At 47.6% G+C, this 26,718-nt stretch overlaps 13 protein-coding genes across 13 annotated transcripts; 5 read left to right on the top strand and 8 right to left on the bottom strand.

The window, feature by feature from the left end:
• Positions 1-131: 131 nt before the first annotated feature.
• PHATRDRAFT_48337 (predicted protein) lies at positions 132-2,292 on the bottom strand (the record flags this gene model as incomplete). Its single annotated transcript, XM_002182747.1, has 1 exon — positions 132-2,292. The coding sequence occupies exon 1, from the start codon at positions 2,166-2,168 to the stop codon at positions 132-134; it is 2,037 nt and encodes a 678-aa protein (XP_002182783.1). The 5' UTR covers positions 2,169-2,292.
• A 695-nt stretch (positions 2,293-2,987) lies between these two features.
• Positions 2,988-3,897, bottom strand: PHATRDRAFT_48336 (predicted protein; the record flags this gene model as incomplete). Its single annotated transcript, XM_002182746.1, has 3 exons — positions 3,552-3,897; positions 3,409-3,492; positions 2,988-3,282 (listed from the first exon to the last, which is right to left on the bottom strand). Exons 1-3 carry the CDS (start codon positions 3,737-3,739, stop codon positions 2,988-2,990), a joined length of 567 nt encoding a protein of 188 aa, XP_002182782.1. The 5' UTR covers positions 3,740-3,897.
• A 142-nt stretch (positions 3,898-4,039) lies between these two features.
• PHATRDRAFT_48335 (predicted protein) lies at positions 4,040-4,498 on the bottom strand (the record flags this gene model as incomplete). Its single annotated transcript, XM_002182745.1, has 1 exon — positions 4,040-4,498. One exon carries the CDS (start codon positions 4,496-4,498, stop codon positions 4,040-4,042), a length of 459 nt encoding a protein of 152 aa, XP_002182781.1.
• Positions 4,499-5,103: 605 nt separating this feature from the next.
• Positions 5,104-6,330, bottom strand: PHATRDRAFT_15081 (predicted protein; the record flags this gene model as incomplete). Its single annotated transcript, XM_002182744.1, has 3 exons — positions 5,104-5,577; positions 5,620-5,900; positions 5,982-6,330. Coding segments are annotated over 3 exons (1,104 nt in total), but the record flags the coding sequence as incomplete, so codon positions are not given.
• A 1,143-nt stretch (positions 6,331-7,473) lies between these two features.
• PHATRDRAFT_48333 (predicted protein) lies at positions 7,474-8,322 on the top strand (the record flags this gene model as incomplete). Its single annotated transcript, XM_002182871.1, has 2 exons — positions 7,474-7,663; positions 7,793-8,322. 2 exons carry the CDS (start codon positions 7,474-7,476, stop codon positions 8,002-8,004), a joined length of 402 nt encoding a protein of 133 aa, XP_002182907.1. The 3' UTR covers positions 8,005-8,322.
• Positions 8,323-9,593: 1,271 nt separating this feature from the next.
• Positions 9,594-12,548, top strand: PHATRDRAFT_48332 (predicted protein). Its single transcript, XM_002182870.1, has 4 exons — positions 9,594-10,280; positions 10,333-10,374; positions 10,427-10,875; positions 10,983-12,548. The coding sequence occupies exons 1-4, from the start codon at positions 9,752-9,754 to the stop codon at positions 11,277-11,279; spliced, it is 1,317 nt and encodes a 438-aa protein (XP_002182906.1). The 5' UTR covers positions 9,594-9,751; the 3' UTR covers positions 11,280-12,548.
• Positions 12,549-13,333: 785 nt separating this feature from the next.
• On the bottom strand, positions 13,334-14,290 carry PHATRDRAFT_38760 (predicted protein; the record flags this gene model as incomplete). The annotated part of the gene is made up of 1 exon (XM_002182743.1): positions 13,334-14,290. One exon carries the CDS (start codon positions 14,288-14,290, stop codon positions 13,334-13,336), a length of 957 nt encoding a protein of 318 aa, XP_002182779.1.
• Positions 14,291-14,925: 635 nt separating this feature from the next.
• On the top strand, positions 14,926-15,706 carry PHATRDRAFT_48329 (predicted protein; the record flags this gene model as incomplete). The annotated part of the gene is made up of 1 exon (XM_002182869.1): positions 14,926-15,706. One exon carries the CDS (start codon positions 14,926-14,928, stop codon positions 15,571-15,573), a length of 648 nt encoding a protein of 215 aa, XP_002182905.1. The 3' UTR covers positions 15,574-15,706.
• Positions 15,707-16,104: 398 nt separating this feature from the next.
• On the top strand, positions 16,105-17,568 carry PHATRDRAFT_48328 (predicted protein; the record flags this gene model as incomplete). Its single annotated transcript, XM_002182868.1, has 3 exons — positions 16,105-16,191; positions 16,281-16,455; positions 16,487-17,568. 3 exons carry the CDS (start codon positions 16,105-16,107, stop codon positions 17,566-17,568), a joined length of 1,344 nt encoding a protein of 447 aa, XP_002182904.1.
• Positions 17,569-18,354: 786 nt separating this feature from the next.
• PHATRDRAFT_38757 (predicted protein) lies at positions 18,355-20,091 on the bottom strand (the record flags this gene model as incomplete). The annotated part of the gene is made up of 3 exons (XM_002182742.1): positions 18,355-18,713; positions 18,736-18,776; positions 18,812-20,091. 3 exons carry the CDS (start codon positions 20,089-20,091, stop codon positions 18,355-18,357), a joined length of 1,680 nt encoding a protein of 559 aa, XP_002182778.1.
• A 1,589-nt stretch (positions 20,092-21,680) lies between these two features.
• PHATRDRAFT_14926 (predicted protein) lies at positions 21,681-22,130 on the bottom strand (the record flags this gene model as incomplete). The annotated part of the gene is made up of 1 exon (XM_002182741.1): positions 21,681-22,130. A coding segment is annotated over one exon (450 nt), but the record flags the coding sequence as incomplete, so codon positions are not given.
• Positions 22,131-24,392: 2,262 nt separating this feature from the next.
• Positions 24,393-25,424, top strand: PHATRDRAFT_38755 (predicted protein; the record flags this gene model as incomplete). The annotated part of the gene is made up of 1 exon (XM_002182867.1): positions 24,393-25,424. The coding sequence occupies one exon, from the start codon at positions 24,393-24,395 to the stop codon at positions 25,422-25,424; it is 1,032 nt and encodes a 343-aa protein (XP_002182903.1).
• A 216-nt stretch (positions 25,425-25,640) lies between these two features.
• PHATRDRAFT_38754 (predicted protein) lies at positions 25,641-26,319 on the bottom strand (the record flags this gene model as incomplete). Its single annotated transcript, XM_002182740.1, has 2 exons — positions 25,641-25,657; positions 25,749-26,319. 2 exons carry the CDS (start codon positions 26,317-26,319, stop codon positions 25,641-25,643), a joined length of 588 nt encoding a protein of 195 aa, XP_002182776.1.
• Between the last annotated feature and the right edge of the window lie 399 nt (positions 26,320-26,718).

The raw sequence follows: 26,718 nt of genomic DNA, 5'->3' as shown, positions 1-26,718 counted from the left end.
TCCCTTCCCACCCAAACACAAAATTGTTGCGTATTCCCCAAGTGAAAGTTCTAGTGTGTCTCCAACGATAAAAAAGTTCATTTTGATGCGTCAATAGGAAGTCGTCGCTGCTGGTGTTGCAGAAGGCTCTCTCAGGCTCGATTGACCTCCACATCGATAGGAGCCACTTCTGGCGTCAAAGAGAGTTTTCGTCGAGCGCTTATGCTCTCTTTCCAATCGATCTTTGTTTGACCCGGCACTGAATGCGCAATTGGCGAGGCTGCGATGGGTATCGGAGACAAACTGTACGAGGACTTTGCAGCAGAAGATGCGGTAGCGTCCATGTAATGCCGTCGTGGCGTCGCCTCATTCTTCTTTTGTTGCAGAGAGGCCAGGTACGACTTTCGTTCGTATTCTTTTTGGTCTTTCCCGGCTGCGGCACGATCGTTTCGTAGCTTGGCTAGTCTCGTGCGTACGCTGCTAAGCGCCTCATTCCGTTCTTGCGCACTCAACGATTTCGTGGATTTCGGAGTTTCTAGCCGCGGTGACGACTTCATCGGCGTCCTACGTTCCATTTGCGCATTCACTGCAGCAATGACCGGAGAGTGTGGTATGGTTGGCATTGGATTAGGCGATGCAGCGCCTGGAACGCTCGAGAAGCTGTCTTCCAAGTCCGTAGAGGATTTTGTTTCACTATTCTTACCAACTTCCTTTCCTTGCTTGTCAAGATCATGCATTTCTCGAAAGATCCTCGTTTTATCCTTCACCATATCAATTGCCATTTGTCGCTCCATCAAATCAAAAAATTTCATATCCTCTGCTAGTTCTTTCTTCAACGTTTTGACCTCTTTCTGAATGACCTCGTGTCGGGCTCTATCTTCTCTGGCAAACTCTTCGTCTTCACTATCCGATAAATCCCCCACCGGTTTCTGCGGTTGTGAGCCTGTTTCCAGAGAGGCTACTTGTTGCATTAGGCGAACGACTTTGGGGTCTTGTTTCCCCAGAGTCGTCCATCGGATGTCCAGAGCCTTATGGTAGTTTTCCAGTGCAAGCGAACGCTCCCCCATAGCCGCATACACGTCGCCAATATTAGAAATGATTGTCCCCACATCCAAATGAGAGGCTCCGAGTTGCTTCGCTAAAATAACATGGGCATCCTGGTAAGCTTTGAGCGCAGGCTCAAATTCGCGTTTCAGATAAAAGACGGAACCAATATTATTGAGCGTCTTCCCCACCGACAGATGATCGGGTCCAAGAATTTCGCGCTTCATCTGAAGCGCTCTTAGATAAGATGCCAGCGATTCCTCCGCGGACGCTTGACCGGCGCGTTGTTTCAAGTATGTCATGTTGTTGATAGACGTAGCGACAGAGGCGACGAGGGAGGCTTCGTGTTGTGCGGAAGTTGCAGCCTTTGTGGCGGCAAGGCGGGGTTTGAAATCTTCCATGATCGAACGCTTCAAAGTCAGTGCCTTTTCGTACCGCAAAAATGCTTGATCATATTCGCCCTTTTCAAAAAAAGAGTTTCCTTCCTGGTCCAAAGCTGCCGCTTGTCGAGACACTTCATTGCACTGATCCGCAACGACGGATTCGGTTTCCAGGTTTTCCGAACGCTGATCGTGCGGCGGCTCCTTGTCTTTGACAGATTTCTTTTCGGGAACGGCACTAGTACTGGCACTGCCGGTATGTGGTCTGCTTTGTCGCGCTCGTAGTCGTTTCACGGTGGCTTCCGCTGGAGTCAATCGTGTTCGGTCGGCTACGGAACCAGGAGTCGAGCGTTGTGTTTCGGGCGTTGAAGGTAACGAGGTACGGTGTCTTCTAGTTCCGTTTCCCAGCAACGCATTGATGGATTTTTGCTGCTCCTCTTGTACCCCTTGCAGAGTCCGTTTGGATCGACGGGGGCTTGGGGGGTCTGTATTCCTCGTTCGGGGACTGCGATCATTGACACTTACGGTTGATGTACCAACCGGAGAGCCCGCATTGCCGTTCATACTGCGTCTCGACGATTCCGACACTTTGGTAGACCGCCGTCGCGCTGTTTCCCGACGGGTTTGTCTCGCTGTGGGTTCCAATTCCGTACTCTGCAAGTCTTTCGAGGACAGTGCCGCAGTAGACGATGACTGCGGCTCGTCTTCCTTGGACTTTCTGCGGGATTTGCGGCGATCATTCAATCGATGAAACAGCGAATTCATGGTGCCACTAAACGGCAGACTCTTACCGTCGCAATGCGTGCGGTTATCGATAGTGAAACCCTTGTTCACTGTGGATGCTCTAGTCGTTTCCTCTCCAAAGAGCACTGGCCGCAGTCCTACGTTCCTCCCCACCCGTTGTCTCCGGTTGTACGGTATATTCTGTGGGGCTGGATCGTCTCGCGTTGCGACCCGACGAGAAAATACCTATATTTTTGGTGTCTCGGGCGATTTCTACACATGAATCCTGCCCGCCACACGCGACGTCTCACGCTTTCGATCCTAAGGGACTCTTCCCCTATTTACTCGACACACACCGTTCCCGTCCCCACAGCCAGGCGGTCATCGGAAAACAATAGGGAGCATTTTTGGGCTAGGACGGCGCGTGGGTTGCTTACATTTATACGTTGAGCCATATAATAGAGTGTAGTGCGTGCAAACGAGTGCCGCAAGAGATTCCCACGGGATGTCATCCCAGCCCTATGTGATTATGGAAAAAGGGTTACCAAGGCGCTCCAGTGAAAGTCTGGCTGTACATCCGGTGTGGAGTCTAGAGAGGGAGGTTCACATATCTGTCGATCTGGCAGCGACGACATTTCGCAAGCTTCGGTGCACAGTAACCGCGAGAGTCAATTGGAGCCACCTTGTTATTAGCTCTAATTAGTGCTAGAGGATGTCTTGTGCAAACAATGATCACGCTTTTGGACAATTACAGCCAAGAACCCCCTCCAACACTTGACTTATCCCTTCCCTGGGGAACTCCTCACCCAATATTTACGGTGTAGCATGCTAGAACCAGGCAACATCCCACTAGGCAATAAACTAACCAGCGTGCTGATCTAGAAAATCTATGAGCTGTGGATCAAGCCCATTTTTCAAATAAGAGTGAACAGCAGACTTTTTGACTCTCCATTCATTTTTGTTGAAAACTTTGAAGTTCTGTGGCAACCCGGCGTCCTTCAACAAAAGGAAAGCACGTTCTTCGCCCATGGCAGCAACAAAGCCGCCAATCCATGGTCGGATCTGATCAGCCGAGCCACCCTCGGTCTCGTTGGTTCGGAATTCCCACACTTGCCTACTTTTCTCGCCTCCCTTTCGGCTATCATCTCGAAAGGAACTGCAATGGAAAAGCAATACGACTAAGAAGTGGTCAGAAAGGAACAGCGTGGGCACAAATTTCGAAAAAGCAGTAACCCTTATGTCAAGGACTCTCATCGAAAACAACAACAACAACAACACGTACTACACGTTCCAGTCACCCAGGTAGTGATTTATCACCAAAAAGCTGCGCTCAAAGTTCTGCCTGGGACAAATTCCTTTGACAACTCTATGAATGCCAAATTAGTACCTTTGTGCAAGGGGACCTGGGAAATATCAATTATCGACTTGGGTAGACCGTCACGACCTTTCTGTGAACGATACATCCAGCGAAGCGTTTCGAGCTGGTTTGCACCGATTATAGAAGGGACCCCCACGCTCACCTCTTCTGGGTGGCTTTCCACAGCTGAAAATCGACACCTTGGTACTGGAGCACAGCTTTCGTTCCAGCCGTCGGGAATGGGATTCGTACGCATTACGCTTCCTGGCGTGGAGCTACGCTCTTTGGCATTGGAAACGACTCGTTCGTCAACAGAAATATACTCGTCGATGTCATGGAATGCGGTCCATGTCCTCTTTCGTCCTTGCAGGTACTTTATAAATTCTCCATGAAAGAGCTTCTGCCTAGAAAGGTGCACATTTCTTTTTTGGACTAACGTGCCATTGAGAGCAATCTGTTCGTCGGATGCAAAATGGTAGTCGTTGTCGTTTCAGACGGTGATATTCATGTACGGCGTCCAGCGCTTCAGAGATGGCCAAGGACTCGATTTGCTTCGTCAATCGACGGCCACGACAACTTCGCGCAAGTTCAAGGCAAAGAAATGATAGACCAACCACTCCACTAGACGGGGATTGTCGTCCATAAACAGGATGCAGGCCGAGAACGTTTCGTCGATAGGGAGCTCCACAATTTGGTTGAAAGTTCCGTCGGAGTTTTCGACAGACTCGCTGGTGCTGCCAAGGCGGGAGATACTCCCGATAGCATCGGCAGTCGCGGTCGTAGGCAGCGTAGCCAACGAAACTCTATGCAACTCCTCCCGATTGGTCCGATTTTGTGTCCAGTGAAGCATGTGAAAGGCTTCTCCATCCCCTTTGCTGGAATTTTCCGTAGCGGCGAAAATGGACTGCCACAAATTGCTGAATACGTTGATGCTGCACAAAGGGATGACTGCAAGGAGTGCAATAATAGTCGTATTCGATTGACGCCGACAGCATGGACCCGGAGCTTTTTTCATTTTCCATAGATGCGTTGCGTGAAGTGACCAGCGCTTGACCGTGAGTAGATACACCGATTTTTTACGGTGGGTGGCAAATTTACAAATCTAAATGCTGCACTGACTGTAAAAAGCTTTCTAGTAGAGCACTCATTGTCAAAATATGTGATATTTAGGTGGTTATCTGCTTTCATTTAAAACAAAATAACTGGCCGACAAACATCAATCATAAATACTTCTAGTACAACAGTGAAACTCTTTCACCTTACTGACTTTGAACAACTTTAACAGTTAACCGGGTTCGGAAACCATGGCGCGACGATTCCCAAAAGTAAGCGTCACAACAAGAATGCTCACTGGACAAATTTTTGGTCAAAAATTCGAGGTTAAGCTCGTTTGGAATAGAGTTGTATCCAGACAGTCTCTCTATCCGCTAGGCAACAACTAGACTGCCAATTCTGCTATGTATATCACTATCAATAGAATGGAATATCTCTGGAGCCAACACAATGAGGATTAGGTCCTTGCAATAGATTTAGCTATCCGTTACTGATGCTGGCTGTTTAGTTTTTTACGTAGCGATTCGGCATGGAATCCAATTCACCCGGACTCGACTTGACCAAATGGGGTAGCTTCTCGCAGGCATCTCCAAGTCGCGGTAAATGCAAGTACGCATCCAACCCGTACCCTTCCGTCGACTTCAGAGTCAATTCGCCTCCAAAGTAGCGCGCGTAAATACGTGCGAGTGGCAAGCCAAATCCGCGAATCCGTGCACCACTAGTCGCGTCCGTTCCAAAATCGGATTCCGCTTCGTTCTGGTCCGCCGTCGAATGTGCAAATTTCCAAATGCGCTCCATTTTGGAGCGGGGAATGCCACCACCCTTGTCGGCAACTTTAATTGTCACATCTTCTTCACCCTTGACCATGACGACCTTGATCGAGGGAATTTTGGCGCTATCGTGTCCGTATGGACCCTGGGTGTGCATTTCTTGCGCACGAAATTGTTGGACCGTAGCCCGGCATGAGTTTTTCAAGAGTTCGCAAATCATGTAGTGCAAATGATGAGGAACGTAGGTAAAGTCTCGCGTTTTGTTTTTGCTCTTGCCGTCTTTTGCCTGATCCGTATCCTCGATGCAGTCCACTACTTCAATTTCTGGACAGATACCGTAATATTCCATTGTTTGCTCATGAATTAACTTTGCAACCTTGTTAACTTCCTTAACAAGATCGCAGTTAGTTTGAATACATCCCAAGAAATCATCGCTTTGGTCCGGTGGGAACAAAAACGTGACATCTTTCAATGCCTTAGCCGACGGACGGCGGGACGACAATACGTGATGAACGGTTAAAAACCGCAACCCCACTCGGGCGGTGAAAAACCTGTACAAGGCATCTTCCATTTCCTGCAACCGATCGGGTTGCTCTTCCAAGGACGACAATGAGGAAGTTTGATCCTGGCGGTCATCGTCGCTATGCGGGGCTGATCCCATCCAAGCCAAAATACCCCGAAAAATCGAAATCGGAACGGCCGCGCGATCCAGCACCAGCGATTGCACAAAATCCGTAAACTCTTCTTCCTGTGGCTTGTTCTGCGGGCAGGGTCGTGATTTAAACTGCTGGAGATATTGTATATAGGTTGCGGCGACTTGTCGAATGGGTGTGGCGTTGGACAAGCCGTGTGGCAAAGTGAGTAAGTCGTAGGCGCGTTGGGCGACGCGAATGGGCAATTCACGATGAAGGAACTGCGAATTGCGGAGACGTTGCGCCGGATCTATACCGCGCCCATACTCGTACATGTCAGCGAGACGCAGCGGTGTCGGACGCTGCGAAGCGAGACTTTCGAGCTGCTGCATATCATACTGAGTATCGACAAACACGTCCAACAGTTCGGAGGAATTGGATTTGTTGGTAGTCTTATCAGTTACGGTAGTAGAAGAGGACAGAGGTATCGATGTGTCGGAGGCCAGCGAGGTCGTTGTGTAAGCCCAACTGCTCAACCTTCGTGCGTTTTGGATTCGCCAGAGTCGCGAATCGGACAACGGAAGTTTCTTCTCGAAAAGCATGTCCGTGCAATTAAAAGAAAGATTCGGGGACACCGAAGTCGTAGCAGCCGTGGATATCCATCGGCAGCGACAGGGTGTGGAAGTTCTATTGGAAGGTGTTGTTGATGTAGAAGGCCTTTGGATCCTCCGCCAGGAAGATGATCGACTACCTGAATTCGTTATTACTCGTGTCGGGAAATTCATTCTTCGTAAGATGCAATGGCAAGTGGAGGCCTCACGTTTCGTTGGAAACAAGATGGTCTTCTGTGGAGTGCTGCTGTGGTCCTATGAGCGTCAAACGCGAGGAGCCTGTGCAAGATCCCCGAGGCTTGGTTGACACGGAAGTGGGGTGCAATTGTATGGTATGCCGAGTCGTTCGGGTTTCCGCTTGGTGTTGATCGTTTGTGTGACGACACGAAATATGGGCCTCCAAACGTTGCGTATCGAAAGTGTTCTGATTGGACCCTGCGGGGTTTGGGCTATAACGAAAACTCTGTTCTCTGTGGGTCTTTGATTGGTGTCGAAAAGTCGGGACCGAACCTCAGACGCCGACGTGGCCAACAGCCTATCGACATCATTCGAGGGTGCAGTGAACGAGTTTTGTTTTTGGACCGACAGTGTTTCGTTGCATTCCACATTCCATGCTTTTAGCAGATTTGAAAATGTATCCGAACGACAGACATTGTATCGGCGTATCACAGCTCACGGTGACTGTGAGGGGGATGGCTAGATCACCTAGTCTCGCGGGTATGAAAACCATCCACACGACTGATACACGTCATCTTCAGAAACATTTGCTTTTGGCCGTTTGCGATTCAAACCGATGCTCTGTCGAGCCTGCAAGCCGATCGAAAGAGGTTACCCTTGACCATTTGCATACCGAATTCTCATTTCGTTCGACTCTTCACAATGAAACTACCTTATTATTAGTCTTTTATTGTCTTCCGGTACCATATGGCATACCTAATGGAAACAAGGATGATAGCCGAAACCAACAGCTACGGGCTTTGGCAGCAGCGCTGCCCCGACGCGTTCGAAGAATATGTTGACAATTTTGCAGGGAGTTCCCAGTGTTGCGGCAGCGGCAATTGGGAGTTTGCTGTATTTGCGACAATAGAACAACAAGGCGTTATGTACATGCAATGTTAAACAGGAAAATACCGGTATGTAAAGATTCTATATGTTCCCAACCGTGTCACCATTAGTCTCACCGGTGGACTCCTCGCCATTGTCAAGGCGATGCACCGCTTCTCCGACGACGCACTCGTACAAGCTGCCGGCGGGAGAGCACTCCAGAATCTGGCACTGGATCAGAACAACAAGGGCGGCATCGCTAGCGCCGGAGGTATTCAAGTCCTCGTGGCCGCCATGGAACAATTCCCCGACGACTCCGCCGTGCAAATGGGCGGCTGTGGGACTTTTCAGAATCTCGTATGGGGCAACGACGAAAACGGAACCCGCATTGTACAAGCCAAAGGGAGTTGACTGTATTCCCAAAGCCAGTACCAACATCTTTGTGGCCTATATTGCCAGTAGCCTTTTTCTATTCACGGTGCAACCGTCCGTTGCTTGATTTTTTGCAATCAGTGCTGCAAAAGGAAAACCAAAGGAGGTAGCCGCTCCCGTCCGTCGCTTGATGTTTCGCAATCAGTGTTGCACAAGGAAAACCAAAGGAGGTAGCCGCTTCCGTCTGTTGCTTCCTGAGGCTGAGAACAATACCTTGGTAAGCACATTGTGTTCCAATTCTAATTTTTGTAAACCTGTACCACTAGATGCACAACACAATAAGAACTCCAAAGTATTATTCCATTTTCTTTCCTCTATAAGGTATGTATTAATGTCTTTATCCACTTCCTAGAGGGGAATCCTTTCTTTTCTTCTTTTGTTTTTGCATTCGATTTCCTTTTGAAGGACTATAGTTTGGTTTTAGACTTGTCTCCACAAATTAGGGATATTGAACCCTATGCTTGTCGTAGGGATTTCCTACTCCGAGCATCTTGAATCTCAAATTTCATGTTGGTTTTTGCACTTAAAGAATTCATGTTCATACTAGTTTCTTACATTAACTGAATTTCGACAACTATTTGCATATTGGTGTTTTGAAACATAACAATATATAAATGCCTTTCTCATAGTAGTTTCAGTACTATTTTTGCAATATAATGGAAGAAGGTTTTACCACATATTTGTTTAAACCTAGTTCATGATGCATATATAAGTATCTTTTTCCAGTGACATCACTACTGTTGTTCCTGAATTGTGTGGGTACCCAAAGTTTGTCCATTGTGTAAGACAATACATTGCACAAATGTTGACGTTTTACTTTCATTGTCAGGGCTCCAGAACAGGTGAACTTGTATTAACCCATGTGGAAAGTAGTTTTTGCCGCTCCCTCAACACGAGAGTGAGTCAAGTTACCAAGGAGAGCGACAATGTACAGCAATGTATACCAGGCTACAAATCTTGGTAGAGCAGAATGAAGACAACCGGTGTTTCGCACTTATTATGAAGATGGTATACTTGCGGAGTCGTGACATCTAGCTGACTACAAGAGAAAATTCATAGGCATTGTTGAGACTGGAAACTTGCAATTGTTTTAAGAGTCCAAACAAAAAGAGCGGAAACAAACCTTTACAGAGTACAAAACAACAAACAAGTTGGGCAGAGATCTCAGCAGACAATTGTGCATATTAAGAGACAGATCAATCATCACAAAACAAGCAATGCTGTTGTGTTGTTTGTATAGGGTCATTTTAGATGATTAAGGAAGTTTCATTGTGAAGAGTCGAACGAAATGAGAATTCGGTATGCAAATGGTCAAGGGTAACCTCTTTCGATCGGCTTGCAGGCTCGACAGAGCATCGGTTTGAATCGCAAACGGCCAAAAGCAAATGTTTCTGAAGATGACGTGTATCAGTCGTGTGGATGGTTTTCATACCCGCGAGACTAGGTGATCTAGCCATCCCCCTTTTACGGACTGAGAAATTCTGTTGTGTCGTGTCGGCACGGGACACACCAGAATGACTGTTGCCAACAAACCAAAACCCAGCCTTTAAAGCCATTTCCGGTAATTACTTCACTGTCACATCAGCACTGCCACTTGGAGAAGTTGTTGATCATGGAGAAAGGCTCCACGTTATAGACAGTCTGACACCGTAAAAGAAGAAGACCCTCTACCCCCTTGGACATCCGCCGAATTCGCCAGTGCGCACACGCATCCCACCCATCCACCATGAAACGTGCAAGGCATCTCCACAATCCAATCGTCGTGATACTGGTCTCCGTTCTTTATCTAACGTTGTACGGTACATTCGCGGATCAGGAGAACGGCGACTGGAAGCCCTTTGTCAAGGAGACACACGATGCTCACTTATTCGAGCCGTCCACCATTGCAGCGGTCAATTCCGCCAGTGCCTTTCCCAAACCGACGCGTGTCATCGACGACACCGCTACCGTCATCGTTGAACCGACCTTTGGTACCCACCGACCGGAAGAGGACGCCATTTTTGCCTACGCCGAGGGGTACAAGTTGAGCTACTACATGATGTTTCTCGAAACACTCACGGCTTCGGGTTTTCGTGGTGATGTTGTCCTGGCTATTGCGGAACAACGGATCGTGCGGGAAGACGTTGTGGACTATTTGAACACGTACACCCAAGGCGATCCCGAGAAGCCCGCCGTCGTCGTCTACCAAATGCCCCTGGATTGCGATGGGGAACCCAACAATCAACGGAGAGTTACGCGATTAGGAGATACGGACGGTGCGTACCATTCCTGACATGTGTCTAGAAGCTTCTGTACATATTCACGCAGCTGTCCTCATTATTTTGCAATCTTCTCGTTTTTTTTGGGTCGGTAAACAAAGGATTCCAAATGTGCCGCTTGCCGCACGTGTACGGTTGGAAAGATGAACTCAGGCACGTTACAAGGACTGCTCATGATCCACGGGAGGGCCGGGTGGTAGCTACCATCCGTTACGAATGGTACTGGATTTGGAGTTTGCGGTACAATACGCACTCCTGGCTCATGTTGTTGGACGCGCGCGATTCCTACTTTCAATCCAATCCCTTCATTTCCTTGCCACGGGAAACCCACCCGGACCGAGAGGATGGTTTATTATACTTATTCGGCGAGAATACCGAAGCTACACGTCTCGGATCTTCGACCAAGAATTTGAAATGGATCCGTAACGGTTATGGAGAGGCAACGCTCAAGGCACTCGAGGACAAGCCGACGATTTGTTCCGGATCCACCATGGGTGAACAAATAGCCATCGAAACATACTTGAGAGCCATGGTCAATGAACATGACGAAGCCAGCGTCCGAATGACGGGCAGTGATCAAGGCTTTCATAACGTACGTTTCGGAACAGTGTCCAGAGGAAAGAGTTACATTAGTCCGTCATTGAGTTCCTCACATATGCCGGTATTCATTTCTTCCTACTTTTGTGCTGGGTGACACAGTATCTATATTATAGCAACAAACTGTCGCAAGCCGACAGCATCCGAAAAATCATTGTCTGGGAACAAGGCCGTGGTATTATCAATAATCTCGGGGCACTACGCACGAAAGAGTTGAAGGCTTGGGGGAACTACAACCCGAAAACGCACGAAGTATACCAATGGGACGGAGCTACATTATCACCCGTCGTACATCAATGGGACCGGGACAAGGATTTACACAGCTGGATGAACGGTCACATGCACAAAAAATGGAAGGCCGAATGGGAGGAACGAAAGCGTCAGGCAAAAAATCAGTAAAGGATATGGGTTTATCACCAATTGCGGTGTCGTGGAACATTGTCTTGTCACTAGCCTGTCCGTTTATTTCAAGATGATCCAATGGAAAGAAGAGTTAGTTCGTGTAATTGTCTGTAAAGCAATTTTGCAAGCGATTGTAGATTCTCGCGTAGTTTACGTTTAGGAAACGTCAAGGGATTGAAATCATGTTTGCTTCTGTAAGACAATGCTTTGTTCGAGGATGGCTCCAACAAAAAAAGATGAGATTAGGATTGATGCCAGGAGCCATCGTTACTTATCAGCGCCCATTGTTTGATAGTAGTCGCAAGAGCACGATCTTCTTCGACACCCTGACAGACTGTCACGTCATTGGCGTCTCTACCACGGTTCACGCTCTGTGTCTTGGTATCTCCATCATATTTGAAAGAAAAAAAATGTTGGTGTATACGTCGAGCCCATATGTGTTGTAAGTTGCGTTGGGTGGCAAATAGAAGCATATACATTGTACGCTAGAATCGAATATTCTAGTGAGAGAGGATGTGATGCAAGTACGACAAGCGTGATGTCTTTCTGTTTGGTTTGTTTTCGAACTTTTGCCCGGCTTGGCCTACTTCAATGAATCGACGACCTCTTTCGAACTTTCATAGTTGGTTGCTCCATTGCTCTCGTCACACACGCCCGAGCAATGTCGTCGAGCGTAGCGGTTTCGGACAGGTATTCAGTCAGCCACCACCAACTGTCACAATCCTAACCCCTCGCGCCCATGTCGCTGAAGAACGTCGCATTTAGCAAGGGCCCGTCACAGGCCAGCATCCCTCCTGCCTCTCCGTCGCAGTAGATATACTCGTTGTTCGGGTAGTCATAGACACGGCATCCTGACTCTGTCTTGTCCTGCACGCTGTGAAGCCATGCGTAACCTACGTTGGATTCGCGATCATGGAATCCTGGGGAATAAGTAGCGTCCCACCCATCACAGAAAACCATGTCTCTCGTCCCATAAGCAGTTATGAACTTGTCCGTCCAGTCGTTCGTTCGCCAGAGTGTTATCTGATCCCTGTACCCAGTCTTGCGTAAAGCCTGGTCCACATCAAAATTTTCAACGCACTTTGAATCGTGGTGTCCATACGCAGCAAGTGCCGCGGGTTCTGCCGACGCAACAACAACATACTCAATCATGGCCGCCACCGCCAATCCAGTCCGTAGCTCACGCATACTTGAGTACTCAAATGACTGACTGTGAAGGTATGTTTGTCCTCTCGTATCAATACCCCACCCTTGATCTTTCGTCGTTGACACTTTGTCGCGTAGAAAACGACGCAGCGTCGCCTATCAGCGCTTACTGTGAGCACATTTCAAAGTGGTAGGCTTTCTGCTTGCGCGTGTTATGGTCACGACTCGTAGACCCTCTGAAGATGCAGTATCTAAGATAAAAGAGGGGGAAATTAATAAGCGTGGGTCGCACGTAGAATCCTAGCAAAAATTAATTCGAGCACTTTTACAGCTAACTGTAGGTGTAAGTCTCCTCTGATATAATTGATTAGCTCCCGCATGTTTGCATTGACAGTGAGCAAGAACCATGGTATCGAATGATTTGAGTTGATGTCTTATGTTGTTAGAAAAGCATCGATATATTTTCTTTCCTAGTTTTGGAACCCATTCATGGGAGGCAGCACACTGTTATTGACTGCGAGGTTTTCTTAAGGCCCCCTTTTTGCAGTCGCATTTTCCCATCGCTACATCCAGACTTTGCATCCAGAACGCCCGTTTGACAGTGAGTCATAGGGGAACCCCGCATGGACACCCAACGATTTATGTCCAACAACACTGACAAGTTTGAAGACATGAATGAAATGCCGAATGGTACCCTGTTGAGATGCTAGAACAAAGTCATAGCCGTACCTACATCTCGCTGCGGAAAAATGTCATCGTCACTAGCCTGTCCATGTATTTCAAGATGATCCCAATAGAAACAACAATTAGTTCATAGAATTGTTTGTAAAGCAAGTTTGAAAAGAATTGTAGATTCTCGCGTAGTTTACGGTTGGAATTTGTGAAAAGACTTAGTGTTAATGCCTCTACAAGACAATGCTGTCTTCGAGGATGGCTCCAACACAGAATACGAGGGCTGGATCGACACCAGGAGCCATTGTTACTTCCCAGCACTCATTCTTGACAAGGGTTGCAAGAGCACGATCTTCTTCTATACCCTGAATCATGATCTCATTCAACTTGATCGGCTGTGAATCATCCATGTCAACATGATAACACGCAGCAACCAACTTCCAGATTGGGACAAACCCTTTGCCGGTCCAAGCGGAAATGCTACGGTCGTCTAAGCGGTGGCCTCCTTCTTCAAATCGGAACCAGAGATAGTAGTTTACACCTCTTTCCTTGACAGGTCTCGACACGTCATTGCTGTGTACCGGGCGAGTTCCGTAGATGTGATAGATTTGTGGTCCAGCTGGGCGTTGTTGGATACAAAGAGCGACTGGAGTCTTACGGGCGGTACGCAATAAGAAGCTATTGCGAAAGACATTGTGCTGGAATGCCTTTAGATGGACTCCACCGGAAAATGGCTGTCCGTTGGAATCCGCGACGCGAATGGAGCTCCGTCGACCGAGAAAGCCGTGCTTGGATTCCATGAGAACCTTGGTGAGCTTTTCAGGCTCCTGGCAAGGAGCGAAAGCCTTGCGGTCTGACAGTAATTGTCCATCAATAGGTTCGGGCAATGAGACGACCATTTCTCCTAGTTTCTCCTCCGTTGGAAACCCGTAAACAGGTTCAATGTTCTTGGCGTAGACGCGCCCGTTGCACGGAACACTGCATTCATCGTCATCGTCGTCGTCGGTGCTATCAGCATCGCTGCCAGAGTTGCGGATCGACATTTTGGAGTAGTGCTTGTAAACCGTCATGTCGTTGACGTCTCCGCCTCGGTTCGCACTCTTTGTCTTCATATCTCCTTCGTACTTGTAGGAAGAAAGGTTGGCATAGACGCCAAATTCTGATGCGTTATTAGATGTGGTGGATGGCATGATTTTAAAAGTACTTTGCGTGTGGATTGTTTTTATGAGAAGGGATGCGCGATCAAGAGAAAAAGTGATGCCTTGGTTTGGTTCGCTTTCGAACTTGTTCAGTTTGACCAACTTCAATGTCTTGACGACCTCTTTCGACGCTTCATGGTCGCTCCATTGCATACACCGTTACTTAACTTCGGGTCTTCACTGATGAATCAGAACTTCAGAAAATGATTGGCCAGAAGCCATCTCATGTACATCCGGTTTCCCCATTTAAGGTATTTCATTGGTTGAGACCGTCGCACATTAATTGAATGACCAATGACATTTCCTGTTGTTCGATAGAAATGGTCTCGCCATGGTCTTGACGTGGTCCCGGACCCATCTATGGTCTGACCTCGTCAGTCTTTGAAGAGATTCTCCGAATGTCTGTGCGAAGACAATGGATCAGTTCTCTGACTCCCTAACAACGTCACTTTTCTGGGTCACCACGAACCAAATCGATCGCAGATTCCGTTATACTCTCGTCGGACGACGCGAACGCCATGTTCCCTTGATCGGTATCCAGGTCCAATTTGACTGAGGGAACATCATGCTCCGAAATATTTGACAAGAGCAAATACCTCTTAGATCATTGAGTAACGGATAATACGATGTGGACGTCTTTTCCATTCCTTTACGTTGCTTCGTCTCTTCTAGCAGCAGAAACTTTGGCGTTCATGCAGTTTGTAGAGCGCCCTGTCTCTCGTCGGTGGTGTTCGACTAAGCTGCAAGCCCAGGTGGACACCTCGTTTATGTGGAACAGTGGATTCAATTTCGGTAAGGGACAATTTCGCTTCTACGACGGCTTTGACAAATGGATGGAACCGTTTCCTGAGGAAGACCGAAAAGCGTATCCAGAGGTCTTCAACATGCCCAAGGGCGTTTACGAAGTAAAATTACAAAAGCCACTAGGGATCGTTTTTGAAGAGATTGACGCCGGCAAAGGTATTTACGTACAGGAACTGGTAGAGGGCGGTAACGCTGCGAAGGAAGGTTCTATCCAACCGGGTGACGTGTTGGTGGGTATTACCGCGATCAAAATTGTCGGTGCCAAATACGAACGCCGACTCATTCCGGCACGCAGGTTTGATTTCGACACCATGGTCGGCGCGATTGGATCCAACGACTCGAGATACGGCTGTGACAACGTTGTCATCTGCGTGGAGCGGCCTGGTGAAGCCGACTCCGGGGTCGTACAAACGTTTATGGACGAATTTTTTGAGCCGCCGTTCGACAATCCCTGGAAGCAGCGGCAGTAAAGATGCTAGATCGTAAGACCATACGACACCTAAAAGTAACATAAACGCGAGCTGAAGAATACAAAATAAGCGGCGGTGGTTCCAAATTTGCTTTGGTAACAAAGCTAAGCTTAATCGTTCGATTCATGATTTGATGGTTGTCTGATGGGCCAACATTAGGCTAGCGGGGTGTGATACTCGAACGTCTCCCATCTGCAATCCTTGTTGTATCATAATATTCGTGAGGTCCACGAAGCACTTCGGTTTTGGTTGGGCTGCCGTGACCAAGGTCATAGTCAACATATGGTATGTGCGTGTACGGCCTGTCGAATCAAGGCAATAGGATCCTGGCGTCGGCTCTTTTTTAAGACTATTTCTATAAGGTAAATTCGTCAAATTCTAGAATGACTTCAACTTCTTAAAGTACTAATTGCAAGATTGTCCATGCAAGAGACAAACAAACATAGATCACAACAGGACCTAGCCTACAGCGTTTGCGTTGCTAGGAGTGACATCAGTAAGTACGGGTTCTGTTGGTGTCAACTAACAGAAATGTACCTTCACGAAATCCGACGTGGTCATTATCCGACGCTCGATCGGAATCTTTTTTGTTGGTGTTTTATCTTGTTCGAGCTGACAGTTACTGATTCCAATTTGATTTCTGCCCTGCACTAGCAGGTAGAAACCAAAGTCACGGCCGAACTCTGTCGCACTCTTTACAATAACAGGTTGAGAAAAGCCGACATCCTATACAGGTCTATAATTTATTGACACCGATAGTTGTTGTGAATACGTTTGTCGAGCCGCTGGATGAAGTCGCAAACGCCGAGAACGACAGTACAGCCGACAGGGCTCCGATTGCGTCCTCGCCGTTTGGTATGGTCCGGCTTTTGCTCGCCGACTGTGCTAGCTCTTCTATTCTTGTTTACGACAGCAGCTGCATTCTCCTCCGTATCATCTTCACGGCACGAAACACCGGTGACACCGGGAGCTCGCAGCCCAAACGGCATTCTAGGATCCTCTTTTCCGCCAACACTCGTAACAACCCCGAGACGTCTCCAACAACCCACAACAAGTCGCGGCTGGAGCGAACCCGTCCGACAAGTAGGACCTCCCTTTCCGGATGGTCTTTGTGGAGGCACTGTCGTCACTATCCCACCTTCCGAGACGTACGGAATCGATGTCGGGACTTCCGGTAACGAATTCTTATTGCCGCCGCGAGACATTTCCGTTTGGTTACCTCCTGGATACGACGGCGACAGTGAACGCCAGAGTGCGACACAACGATACCCCGTCCTATACTGCCACGACGGACAAAACGCTGTGTTGGATCAAGATAGTTGGACGGGACGGTCCTGGAGGTTGGCGGGTGCCCTGACCAGACTGCAGGAGCATGGAAAGTTGTCGACCATGCCCATTGTCGTGCTCTTGCCCTCCGCCGACGGCGATTTGATCCCGGGCGTTGTCCGTCGACGACATTTGGAATACGGAGACGGCAATACTCCCTGGGCACAAGCGCACGGAGCATTCGTCACCAACACTGTCAAACCCGTAGTGGATGCCATGTTTCGTACCTATACGACAGCACAAGATACGGCAGCGATCGGAACTAGTTTGGGAGGACAAGCATCTCTACAGCTCATGTTACAGTACCCCGATACGTTTGGCGCAGCCGCCTGCCTGTCTCCAGCGTTTGGTCCCAACACACTTGCTACCGTGGCTACTTCAAGTAAACTCTTGCAATCCAAAAAGCTGTACATGGACATTGGCGGAGACATGGACCAGGAAAAGGTTCCATGGTTAGATTTTTGGGATCACTTGACCCCCCACCACGCCTGGAATCCGGGCTATTGGTGGTTGGATACGCAACTACAGCCCAACGTACGGGCACTCAAGACGGTGCTCGACGTGGCACAGATTCCGCACAGTTACCATGAGGTACCCGGTGGACGGCACAACGAGAGGGCCTGGTCCCAGCGCATTCACAAGCCTCTCTTGCATTTGTACGGAAAGTAATAGAAAGCCAAGCTAGCTAGCTGTAGGCTCAACCCTTCACACATTGAAATAGGGAACACTTACCGAGAGGCAACTGCCATCCTCCATAATCAAGTTTATGTGACCGATTCCAGTCAACACGAATAAATGGTTTCCGTCCAGTTGCGATGAGGATGCGCTTCCTCCTCTTCCGACCCTTGCACTCGTTCATGTCGCGTCGCATGCATCGCAAAGCGTCCACTTTGTTTCACACGTGTGGTGTAGCCTTTGTCCTTTGTTTGTTGGTTGCTTCTGTCCCCATTGTTTGACGAAGTATCTACCCAAAGGAGCGCGCACAATGATGCGGAGAAATTTGTGACAACTACGGATTGGTTAAGGTAGCTGTCTGTGTTATTCCCCAACCTTGAAACCTCGGCTCCGCGCCTTACGTTAGTAGAATAGGTAAGGCTGATTGGCAGCTAACTGGCTTTCCATATTTTCATTAATGTAAATGCAAGCAGAATGATTTTTTTACGGTGAAGAAATAATAATATCTTCACGTGTTGGGACGAGAAGGTTGAAAATGCATGTACTTTTTGTCTGCTTTACAGTCATGTAAAGTGAGTAAAGCTTTGATTTCGAACATACCTGCTAAGATGGAGAAAATTTGCCAACTGTCTGTCCCGTTCACGAAAACTCAGTTCGCCTTTAATTCCATTCATTGGACAATTACGGGGCAAGCACAACATATACCTACGCTTCATGCCAACTACCAAAAGTTCGCATGCTTTTGGCTGGGGCGTCTGCAAGCATGAATTGACTGAGGCACTAATTATAATCAGTCGAATGATTTATATTGGATTGCCTAATCCGCTGCTCAAGAAACTTGACGTAGTTCGTAGCCCTTCTCGGGCGCTTTTTCAACAAGGCATCCAACGTGCTTTGTTCAATCCTCCATTCCGTTTTGTTGTAAGGGTTCGTGTAATTCTTTGGCAGTCCAACATCTTTCAACAACTGCAACGCGCGTTCTTCGCCCATGGCTGCTACAAACCCACCAATCCAAGGTCGGATCTGGTCGGTTGTACCGCCTTCACTCTCGCTGGATCGGAATTCCCAAGCCTCTCTGTTTTTCATGCTGCCTATGCGACAATCATCGCGAAACGAACTTTCATGGTAAACAAGACGTACTGTTAGAACGCAAGATTTTACAAGGTTGCGGGAGTAGAAAGAGTACACGCTCCACAAACAAACTTTGAATCATTATTGTACCAACACAGACACTTACTACATATCCCAGTCGCCCAAGTAGTGATTTATCACTAAAAAACTGCGATCAAAAAGATGCGGGGGACAAATTCCAAGGATAACTGCATGAGGGCCGAACTTAGTATTTCTGTGCAGCGTGACTTCGGAAATATCAACAATAGATTTTGGCTGACCATCTCGACCTTTTAAAGAGCGATACCTCCAGCGTAGAGTTTCGAGCTGTTTTGCATCAATAAGAGGAGGGACCTCCAGGCTTACCTCTTCTGGTTGGCTTTCCACAGCTGAGAAACGACACCGTGGGACGGGGACACAGCTCTCGGTCCAACCGTCAGGAACAGGTTTCATGCTCTTCACCTCTTGAAGCATCTGCAAGACGCTTCCAGGCTTGGAACTACGCTCTTTGGCATCGAAAACGACCCGCTCGTCAACAGTGATATACTCATCGATGTCGTGGAATGCGGTCCATGTCCGATTTCGTCCTTGTAGATACTTTATACATTTTCCGTAAAAGAATTTTTGTCTCCCACGATGTACATCAATTTTTTGCTTGCGAGTTCCGTTGACCGTAATATATTGGTCAACCACAAAGCCGAAGTCGGTGTCGTTCCAGACAGTGATATTCATGTACGGCGTCCAGCGTTCTAGAGACTGCCACGGACTCGACTTGCTTCGGGGATCGACGGCCACGACAACTTCGCGCAAGTTTAAGGCAAAGAAATGGTAGGCTAGCCACTCCACAAGACGGGGATTGTCGTCCATAAACAGGATGCAGGCCGAGAACCTTTCGGTGACCTGCATAATCTGGTTGAAGGCTCGGTCAGATGTACGGCCGCTACTGATTACAAACGATTCTACGACGGTATCAACAGCAAGGGGCCCAGAATCTACAGCCATCGAAGCATTGTACAACTCTTTCTGCAAAGTCTGGTTCTTGATTAAAAACGGCATGCGTAAGGCCCCTATTCTTTCGTCTTCGAGGGTCGTCGTCGTAGCAGTTAAACCAGACTGCCTCAGTATGCCGAATACAATTATGATGCAAAAGAAGGCGTTAGCGAGGCAACCAATGAAAAAGATATCTAAAGTACGCCTACGACTGAAGACGAGGGCTCTTTTCAATGTCTTTGATTGTATATGACAGTGAGCTGTGAAGTGAGCAGAGGTCGCGTCATTGGATACGTCATCCGGATCAACTCTTAACGGGGTACCTGTAGCTGGGTTTCTAGAATGCCTGCCGTTCTTCTTCGTGACGGGGAATTGTGAGAAAGTAGCAAGTCCGTTGTCGCTACTAGGGACCTCCATTGTATAACGGGCCAACCAAATGTGCTGCCGGACTTTAAATGTGTATTATCACCTCACCTTGACAGTCAGCAACTTTTGATGTGACAAGTGTGACTTGTGCGGGGCCAAAACAAATTGTTCCTGACGGCGTGAACGTCAAGTGGATGCAGTCATGTTAAGAGTTTCATTCATGAGTGTTAGATTGTTTTCTAGTTTTGCCATCCCCACAACAATAGCATGTTATGTGTGAGAGAACTCATTCTGTTTGGTAGCCGCAAGCACATAGCATTACAATAACCGTGCAGTCAATGGATGATGGGGTTGTGACCATTTTCTCTATTACTTAGCGCTTCGAATGCCTGATACAGAAGGAGGACACATTTCGAAATGTTCCTATATGTGTCATGGAGCAATTCTAGATTGCAATGTAGGACAGAATGCTCTTAGAAACAGTCTAGTAAAAAGTGTAGGGGATATACAAACCTGCACTATGCCTAAGGGACTGTGAAATCTCCTTGTTGGCACCACTCTCTGGACAGCAGATACAAGAACCAATGCAAGATGTGGATTGAAGGACTTATAAAACAATGATTGAAGATTTAGCGCTACAAACTAGTTCTTGTTTCGCAATTCTGTCCATACGTGACACAATCTTCGAATTGTGCTCAACTTTTAATGAAGCTTGAGTTGGTACCATAGTCTCCTGATATATTACTTCTGTTCACAAATACTTATGGTGGAACCAAAAATACCCTGCTCAAGACATGAAGTAGGTCATGTAATATTACACCATTGGAAGTGGGATAAAAGGACGTTTGTAGTAGTTGAAATGGAATGCAGATCATTCCCCAAATTTCAGTTCTGTTGCAAAACACTCGCCGGAGTTTCTTCATTCCTTTCCATCTCGAAACCCTACAAAGAGGTGTTGCAAACTCTATAGCCGAGAGCGTACGGAAACGAGTTTTCCACGCTATCGCCGGGCCCCAAATAGCTCGTGAAGCGGACGCTCCCCACAACCATGGGCTCAATCAAAACTTCGATATTAAATTCCGTGGTGGGAAAGTTGATTTCTAGCTGTGTGAGAGAGAGCACTTCCCTTTCCGTTATCTCCGTCAAACAAATTTAGTTTCAACGGATCGAACAAATGAAGATGACGTCAAACCTACCCCTGCTCCATTCTGAAACCAGGCTCCGTGCTAAACTACGAACACTCCGAGGTCAAAGAAATAGCTGACTGTGAAAGTTGGGATAAGATGCAGAGCTCCTGCTGGAACTGTTGTTGATCTTCTTGTGACAATTTTGTTGAGCTTGCGCTTGTATCAAAAATGCCATAGCTTGATATTTTGTAACATTGTATCATGGAAACTGAGCGTATTGGCTCAATTACCTTTTCAGCTAAGCTTACTCATTTGCGACTCATCTAACCATCTTAGTGAACTTGTTGCGTCTGTCTTATAATCCCGAGCTATCTTTGGTATTTACAACCTATTTAGCTTTGTCGCAATGGAAATTCCCACGCGTTCGTTGGATCCGGTACAGTCGAATTTCCAGTCAAGGCCAACCTGATTCCCTACGCTTTCGAGAAATTCTTTGCTCGACGCCGAAAGTCGATAGCTGACAAGCAAATAAATGCCACCTTCACGTAAAACCGACGACGCCCCTTTCAACAGAGCTTCAGTTGGTGTGGTCCAGCCATCCCCACAGAAAAAGGCATCCATCAACCCCTTGTCAAAGATACAGTCCATAGAATCCGGTTCCACGAGTTCAGACAGTCTAGTAGCATCGCCGCATATACAGCACATACTGCAGCCGTATCGTGACTTGAGCTCTCTTATGCAAGTCGGAGAGGAATCCAGCAATACTATTTTGGCTGTGTGCCCTGCCCGGACGACTTCAGGGAAATGTGATGTTCCACAACCAATCATCAAGCATGAGCTTGCCCACGCTGGCACATGATTAGCCAGGGATTCCAACGTAACAGACGAATGCCATTCGGTCAGAGGTATTTTAATTTGGTCTTTTGTGTAGTAAGATTCCCAGCCCGCAGTAGATGAATAGTCAAAATTGTTGTCCCCGGACCAAGCCTCTAGAGATAGCGTGGAAGTTCGGATCATTGCACGGGCATCATGACTTGAAATAGGCAGATTCCAGGCCGCGGACCGTTTGAAAGCGGCGGTCAACCACATGAAAATCCAGCCGAAGCCTTGATGCGAGCCAAAAAAGACGCTCATCGTGGTAGACACCTCCGTTTGAACCCAGAACCGAGTTTCAGTTGCGGAGTCATCAGAGCGTATGCAGATATTGTGTTGAGGCGCTCACTTGCGACATTCACCAGAAATGCTGAACAAACTGTATTGGAACAATAGGTAATGGCCAGCGGTGACAGTGATTTGTTATCCAGTCAAGTCCCCTCGATGCTTGCGTCATTTGGCATTGTGTCGAATCATTATGTCTATCTCATCAATAAATAGCGAAGGGAACTACCAACTCCAAATCGACTTTAATATGTAAGTACCGGTAGGGTTTATTTTTATCGATCTCTCGCAGGCATATGATGGAATTATTAAAATTGAAAAATTATTTATTGAACTTTCTGTACGTCATAAAAAGGTTTTTCATGGCTTTTAATATCATGTAGCAATAAGCTTTCGAAAATCTGGAAAGGACTGATAGAAAATTTCTCAGATTTCATTTCATAGTCAGTATTGGAAATGAACTCTTTTGAAACAAACAATACCATACACGAGAATGCTTTGCTAGTGAGGCCTATTCCAAATTCGATTTCAATGTACTGGTAACTATAAATCACAACTTTTCCATTATTTCAAGGAATAGATTCTTTGTCTTACCATCAGTTCATTGATACTTTAATTTATATCTGAAATCCATGCTCGGATCACATTTGTGTACTTGAAGGCTTTGCTACTGCAAAGCCCTCCATTTGTGCCGTCACAGAAGATTGGACAACGACTGACAACTTGCGAAAGAAGAACCTTCTGGATCGCATCGGTGTAACTCCTGTGCTTATTATTTACGACCGCGTCCTTTCTGACAAAGATTTGAATTCTTTTTCCAAAGTGTGCAAATATCATGTTTTGAGGTACATCAGCTGCACTTTTTCAAGTCGATCTTTACGGGAGATCCCAACAACCTAAATGTTGAGGAGGTACTTACTGAGAAGCACTTTCCCCTTTTTAAAAGCAAAGGCCGCAAAATGTGTCACTTCTCAATCTGATGACAAGTCACTTGAAATACACTCAGGTAGAATTGAAAATTGATGTCACGGTTATCAACAAAGAGCTTGAAGTAGTAGTGCCATTAGGACTGCCTTTGCAGTACAAGCTCCAACACGTCAAATTTATTTGGCTTGGATCCATGAAAAAAAGCTGTTCTGAAGAGCGGAAGAAAACACGGAGCTTTAATTTTGTCCCAACCAAAGCGAGAAAAGAAACGCCCAAGTACAACAAACCCATAGCTATTTCACTGAAACAAACAAAGGAAGAAACATCTGTCAACAATCCGACAGAACATATCCTATATATTGCATCTGTAGTTTTAATGCTTTTCTACTACTTAATCTTTCGGAGTAATTTTGTCTTCTAAACTTGATCTGCAAGAGGGGCACTGTGCAATCAGTCAGAGACTTGGAAAATCAAATGAGATCACGCTTCTAGATTGGGAGCACTCTATAGTGCATTACACGAAACCTAGGGTTATCAAATTCTGAATTTCACCTTCGCCATGCATGTACATGATGTAAGTGTCAGAACTAGGACGAAGGGATAAAAAGGCGACAATTTTACTTCCCGCAGTGTGTGCGGATTCAATTCAACCAAGTCACTCCTACAGGAAATACATCCTCTCCAGCATTGGAAATTTCGGTGTTCTGCAGAACTGACACAGTATACATCATAATGCGACGGTATTGAGCTGCCACGGTTTCATTTTGTGTACGAATGTGCCTAATCTTGATAGGATAGATCCCATCAAGGTGGCAGCGAAATGACTGATATGAAGGGCTCAAGGAGACCACCTAACAGGAAACTCGAGATTCCCCCGGAGTGTACTATTTTCAGATTTACATTTACGTTTAATTGGCAAAGCCGTGCGACACTTAGAATTAGGAGAAATTTAAAAAAATTACAAAAAGCGAAGAAAGATTCTTGCCTCGTTTCGGGATCGACGGTATGTTCACAATCACGAACACTACCACATGGCCAGAAACTTGTGCATAGCGCCTTTTCTTTTGTTGTGCACTTGTAGCTGCTGCAATGCCTTGGACGAATCGCTTCGTAAGGCGTTTTCCCTGCCAAATACCCATAATGGGAGCACCCATGGCAGGGGTTTCGGGGGGTAAACTCGCCGCTGCGACCTGTCAGGCGGGTGCGCTAGGCTTCATTGCGGCCGGTCATTTAATGGAGCTGGAATCGTTGGAACAAGAATTAACTGCTTTTCGCCAAGAAGCTCCCACCTCGCCCCTCTGCATAGGATTCATCGGCTATTCAACCTTCGGTACCGACGAAGGCTGGGAAAGGTACGAGCGTGTTCTTCGAAAGCACAAACCCGCTGTTGTCCAGTTCTTTGCACCGGCGATCCATACTCAACAATCTACGGGGCGATCAAATGTGGATGTGGCTCACCATCATGCAGCACTGGTGCTTGCGCAAGTTGGCAGTGTGCAGGACGGACTCGCCGCTGCAAACGCTAGTGTAAATGGTCTTATAGCACAGGGTAGTGAGGCTGGCGGACACGGACTTCGGCGTGAAATGGGATCTGCCGGGTCTACTCTCGCACGTGATCTCATTCGAAAAGTGGCTCAAGATATCCCGGTCCTTTTGGCTGGCGGTATAGTCGACGGGTACGGTGTGGCTTCAGCACTGGCATTGGGATGTGATGGTGTTGTCCTTGGAACTCGACTCTGGGCGAGCGAGGAAGCGCTCGGTCACGAATCTCTCAAACGCGCTCTGGTTGACGCGGAATCAACGGATAGCGTGCAACGGACGACTGTGTTTGATCAAATACAGAACACTTCGTCTTCCATTCCGTGGCCCGAGCCATTCGACTCGCTGGGTGCACTGCGAAATGAGACGACAGCAAAATGGGATGGACGTATGAATGAGCTTTCCGAGGAACTCTCGACTGGCAGCCAAAGCACACTTTGTACGATATATCGTGAAGCTCAGCAGGAAGGCAATGGGCAAATTGCGGCGGTCTTATGTGGTGAAGGAGTGGGGGCTATCGATTCCATCAAATCAGCTTACGATATCGTGAAGAAAATCAACGAGGAATCAGTTGGTATCGTACGGAGAATGCCGAAAATGCTTTTGGACAATTGTGGAGAGAATCGCACCTGAGCTAAGCAAATACTAAAGGTCCTATTACCCACCCACCGAACAAGGTAGTGAGAACAATACTGACAAAGTTGATTTGTTCGTTGCTCAAAAGGTCGTGTCCAGTCAACAAGATTGCGGTTTTGGGTACGGTTGCTCCCGCATGGAAAACCATTTTTCGTTCGGTATCCCAATACGTTGCTTGCAGAGTCGCTCCCAAAACGGAATCTAAGAAGGATCCTAGTATTCCACATAGACTACCAAACAGCGTCAATCTGAGAGCATTCAACGGCGACATTCCCGATAGAAAATCCATTGCTGAGGTAAATAAGCCGCACAAGGCTCCACCGACCACACTCCAAATCGTTCCCATCCAGGTTACCCCTCCGTTTGTGCCAGGCGGCACGCTTCGCCACGGTTGAGTGACCAGAAAAGGGGGTGCCTTGGAAAGGATCCCAAGCTCACTCGCCAAGGTATCTGCCAACGACGTAGCGTGGTGAGCGAGAACGGCCAAGGTAAGATGACTGCTTAAATTGGTGATAAAGTCGTTGTCGTTTCTACTATTGACGTGGAACACGATAGCCCGTTCCGCCCCGCAGATGTACGCATGCATCAGAGAGAGTAGTACGGCCACAAGGCTAACCGCAAGCACCTGTGTGGGTCCGCGAACGGCCGAATCCGACGCGGTCGCATCCAACTGCTGCTTTCGTATCGTTTTGTACTTGGTAGCCCAGGAGCCTAGCTGATAAAAGAAAAAGAGCGTCAGTCCTCGTAGGCCAGTGGCGACTAAAAGAAAGCCAACAACGAAGCCCGTGACGGCTCCGGTGGTGGTCAGTGTACGCTTCTTCGCGGCCCGGACTGCCAGTAACGTGGCCATGATACAGGCCGTCCCTGTGGCTTTGGCACCGAATGGATCCATTTGCTGGCTATGTCTCGCAACGTCCGATGCCTGCACGCGAGCGAGTCAATCTCGGCCGGATACTAACTAATACTCTTCCACACTCCTTTCAACCGTTTCCGATGGAGAGGGTACGTGTCCGGGGTGTCTGTATCATGCCTGACCCAAGATAGTACGCTACCGGTAGTGTTCCAATAGTCGCGTTGGGAAGTCGGAAACGGACAAAAGTCCGAGTCAAATTCACTGGGACTTCGTGACAGTGAGAATGATCCCACCCCTACCCTACTCTATGTCCGGGTGTCTGAAATGTCAGTCCCCCTTCCCGGGACAAACCAAACATCAAGCCCTACCCCTATTCCACTCGTTGCCAAGGGAATTCTGGACCTCGGTTGCGGTTTCGTGAGGCGTCGCCCACTCACT

Source organism: Phaeodactylum tricornutum, chromosome 17 (assembly GCF_000150955.2).
Source record: "Phaeodactylum tricornutum CCAP 1055/1 chromosome 17, whole genome shotgun sequence".
NCBI classification, from domain to species: Eukaryota; Bacillariophyta; class Bacillariophyceae; order Surirellales; family Neidiaceae; genus Phaeodactylum; species Phaeodactylum tricornutum.
This window is presented reverse-complemented; position numbering and strand designations above follow the sequence as displayed.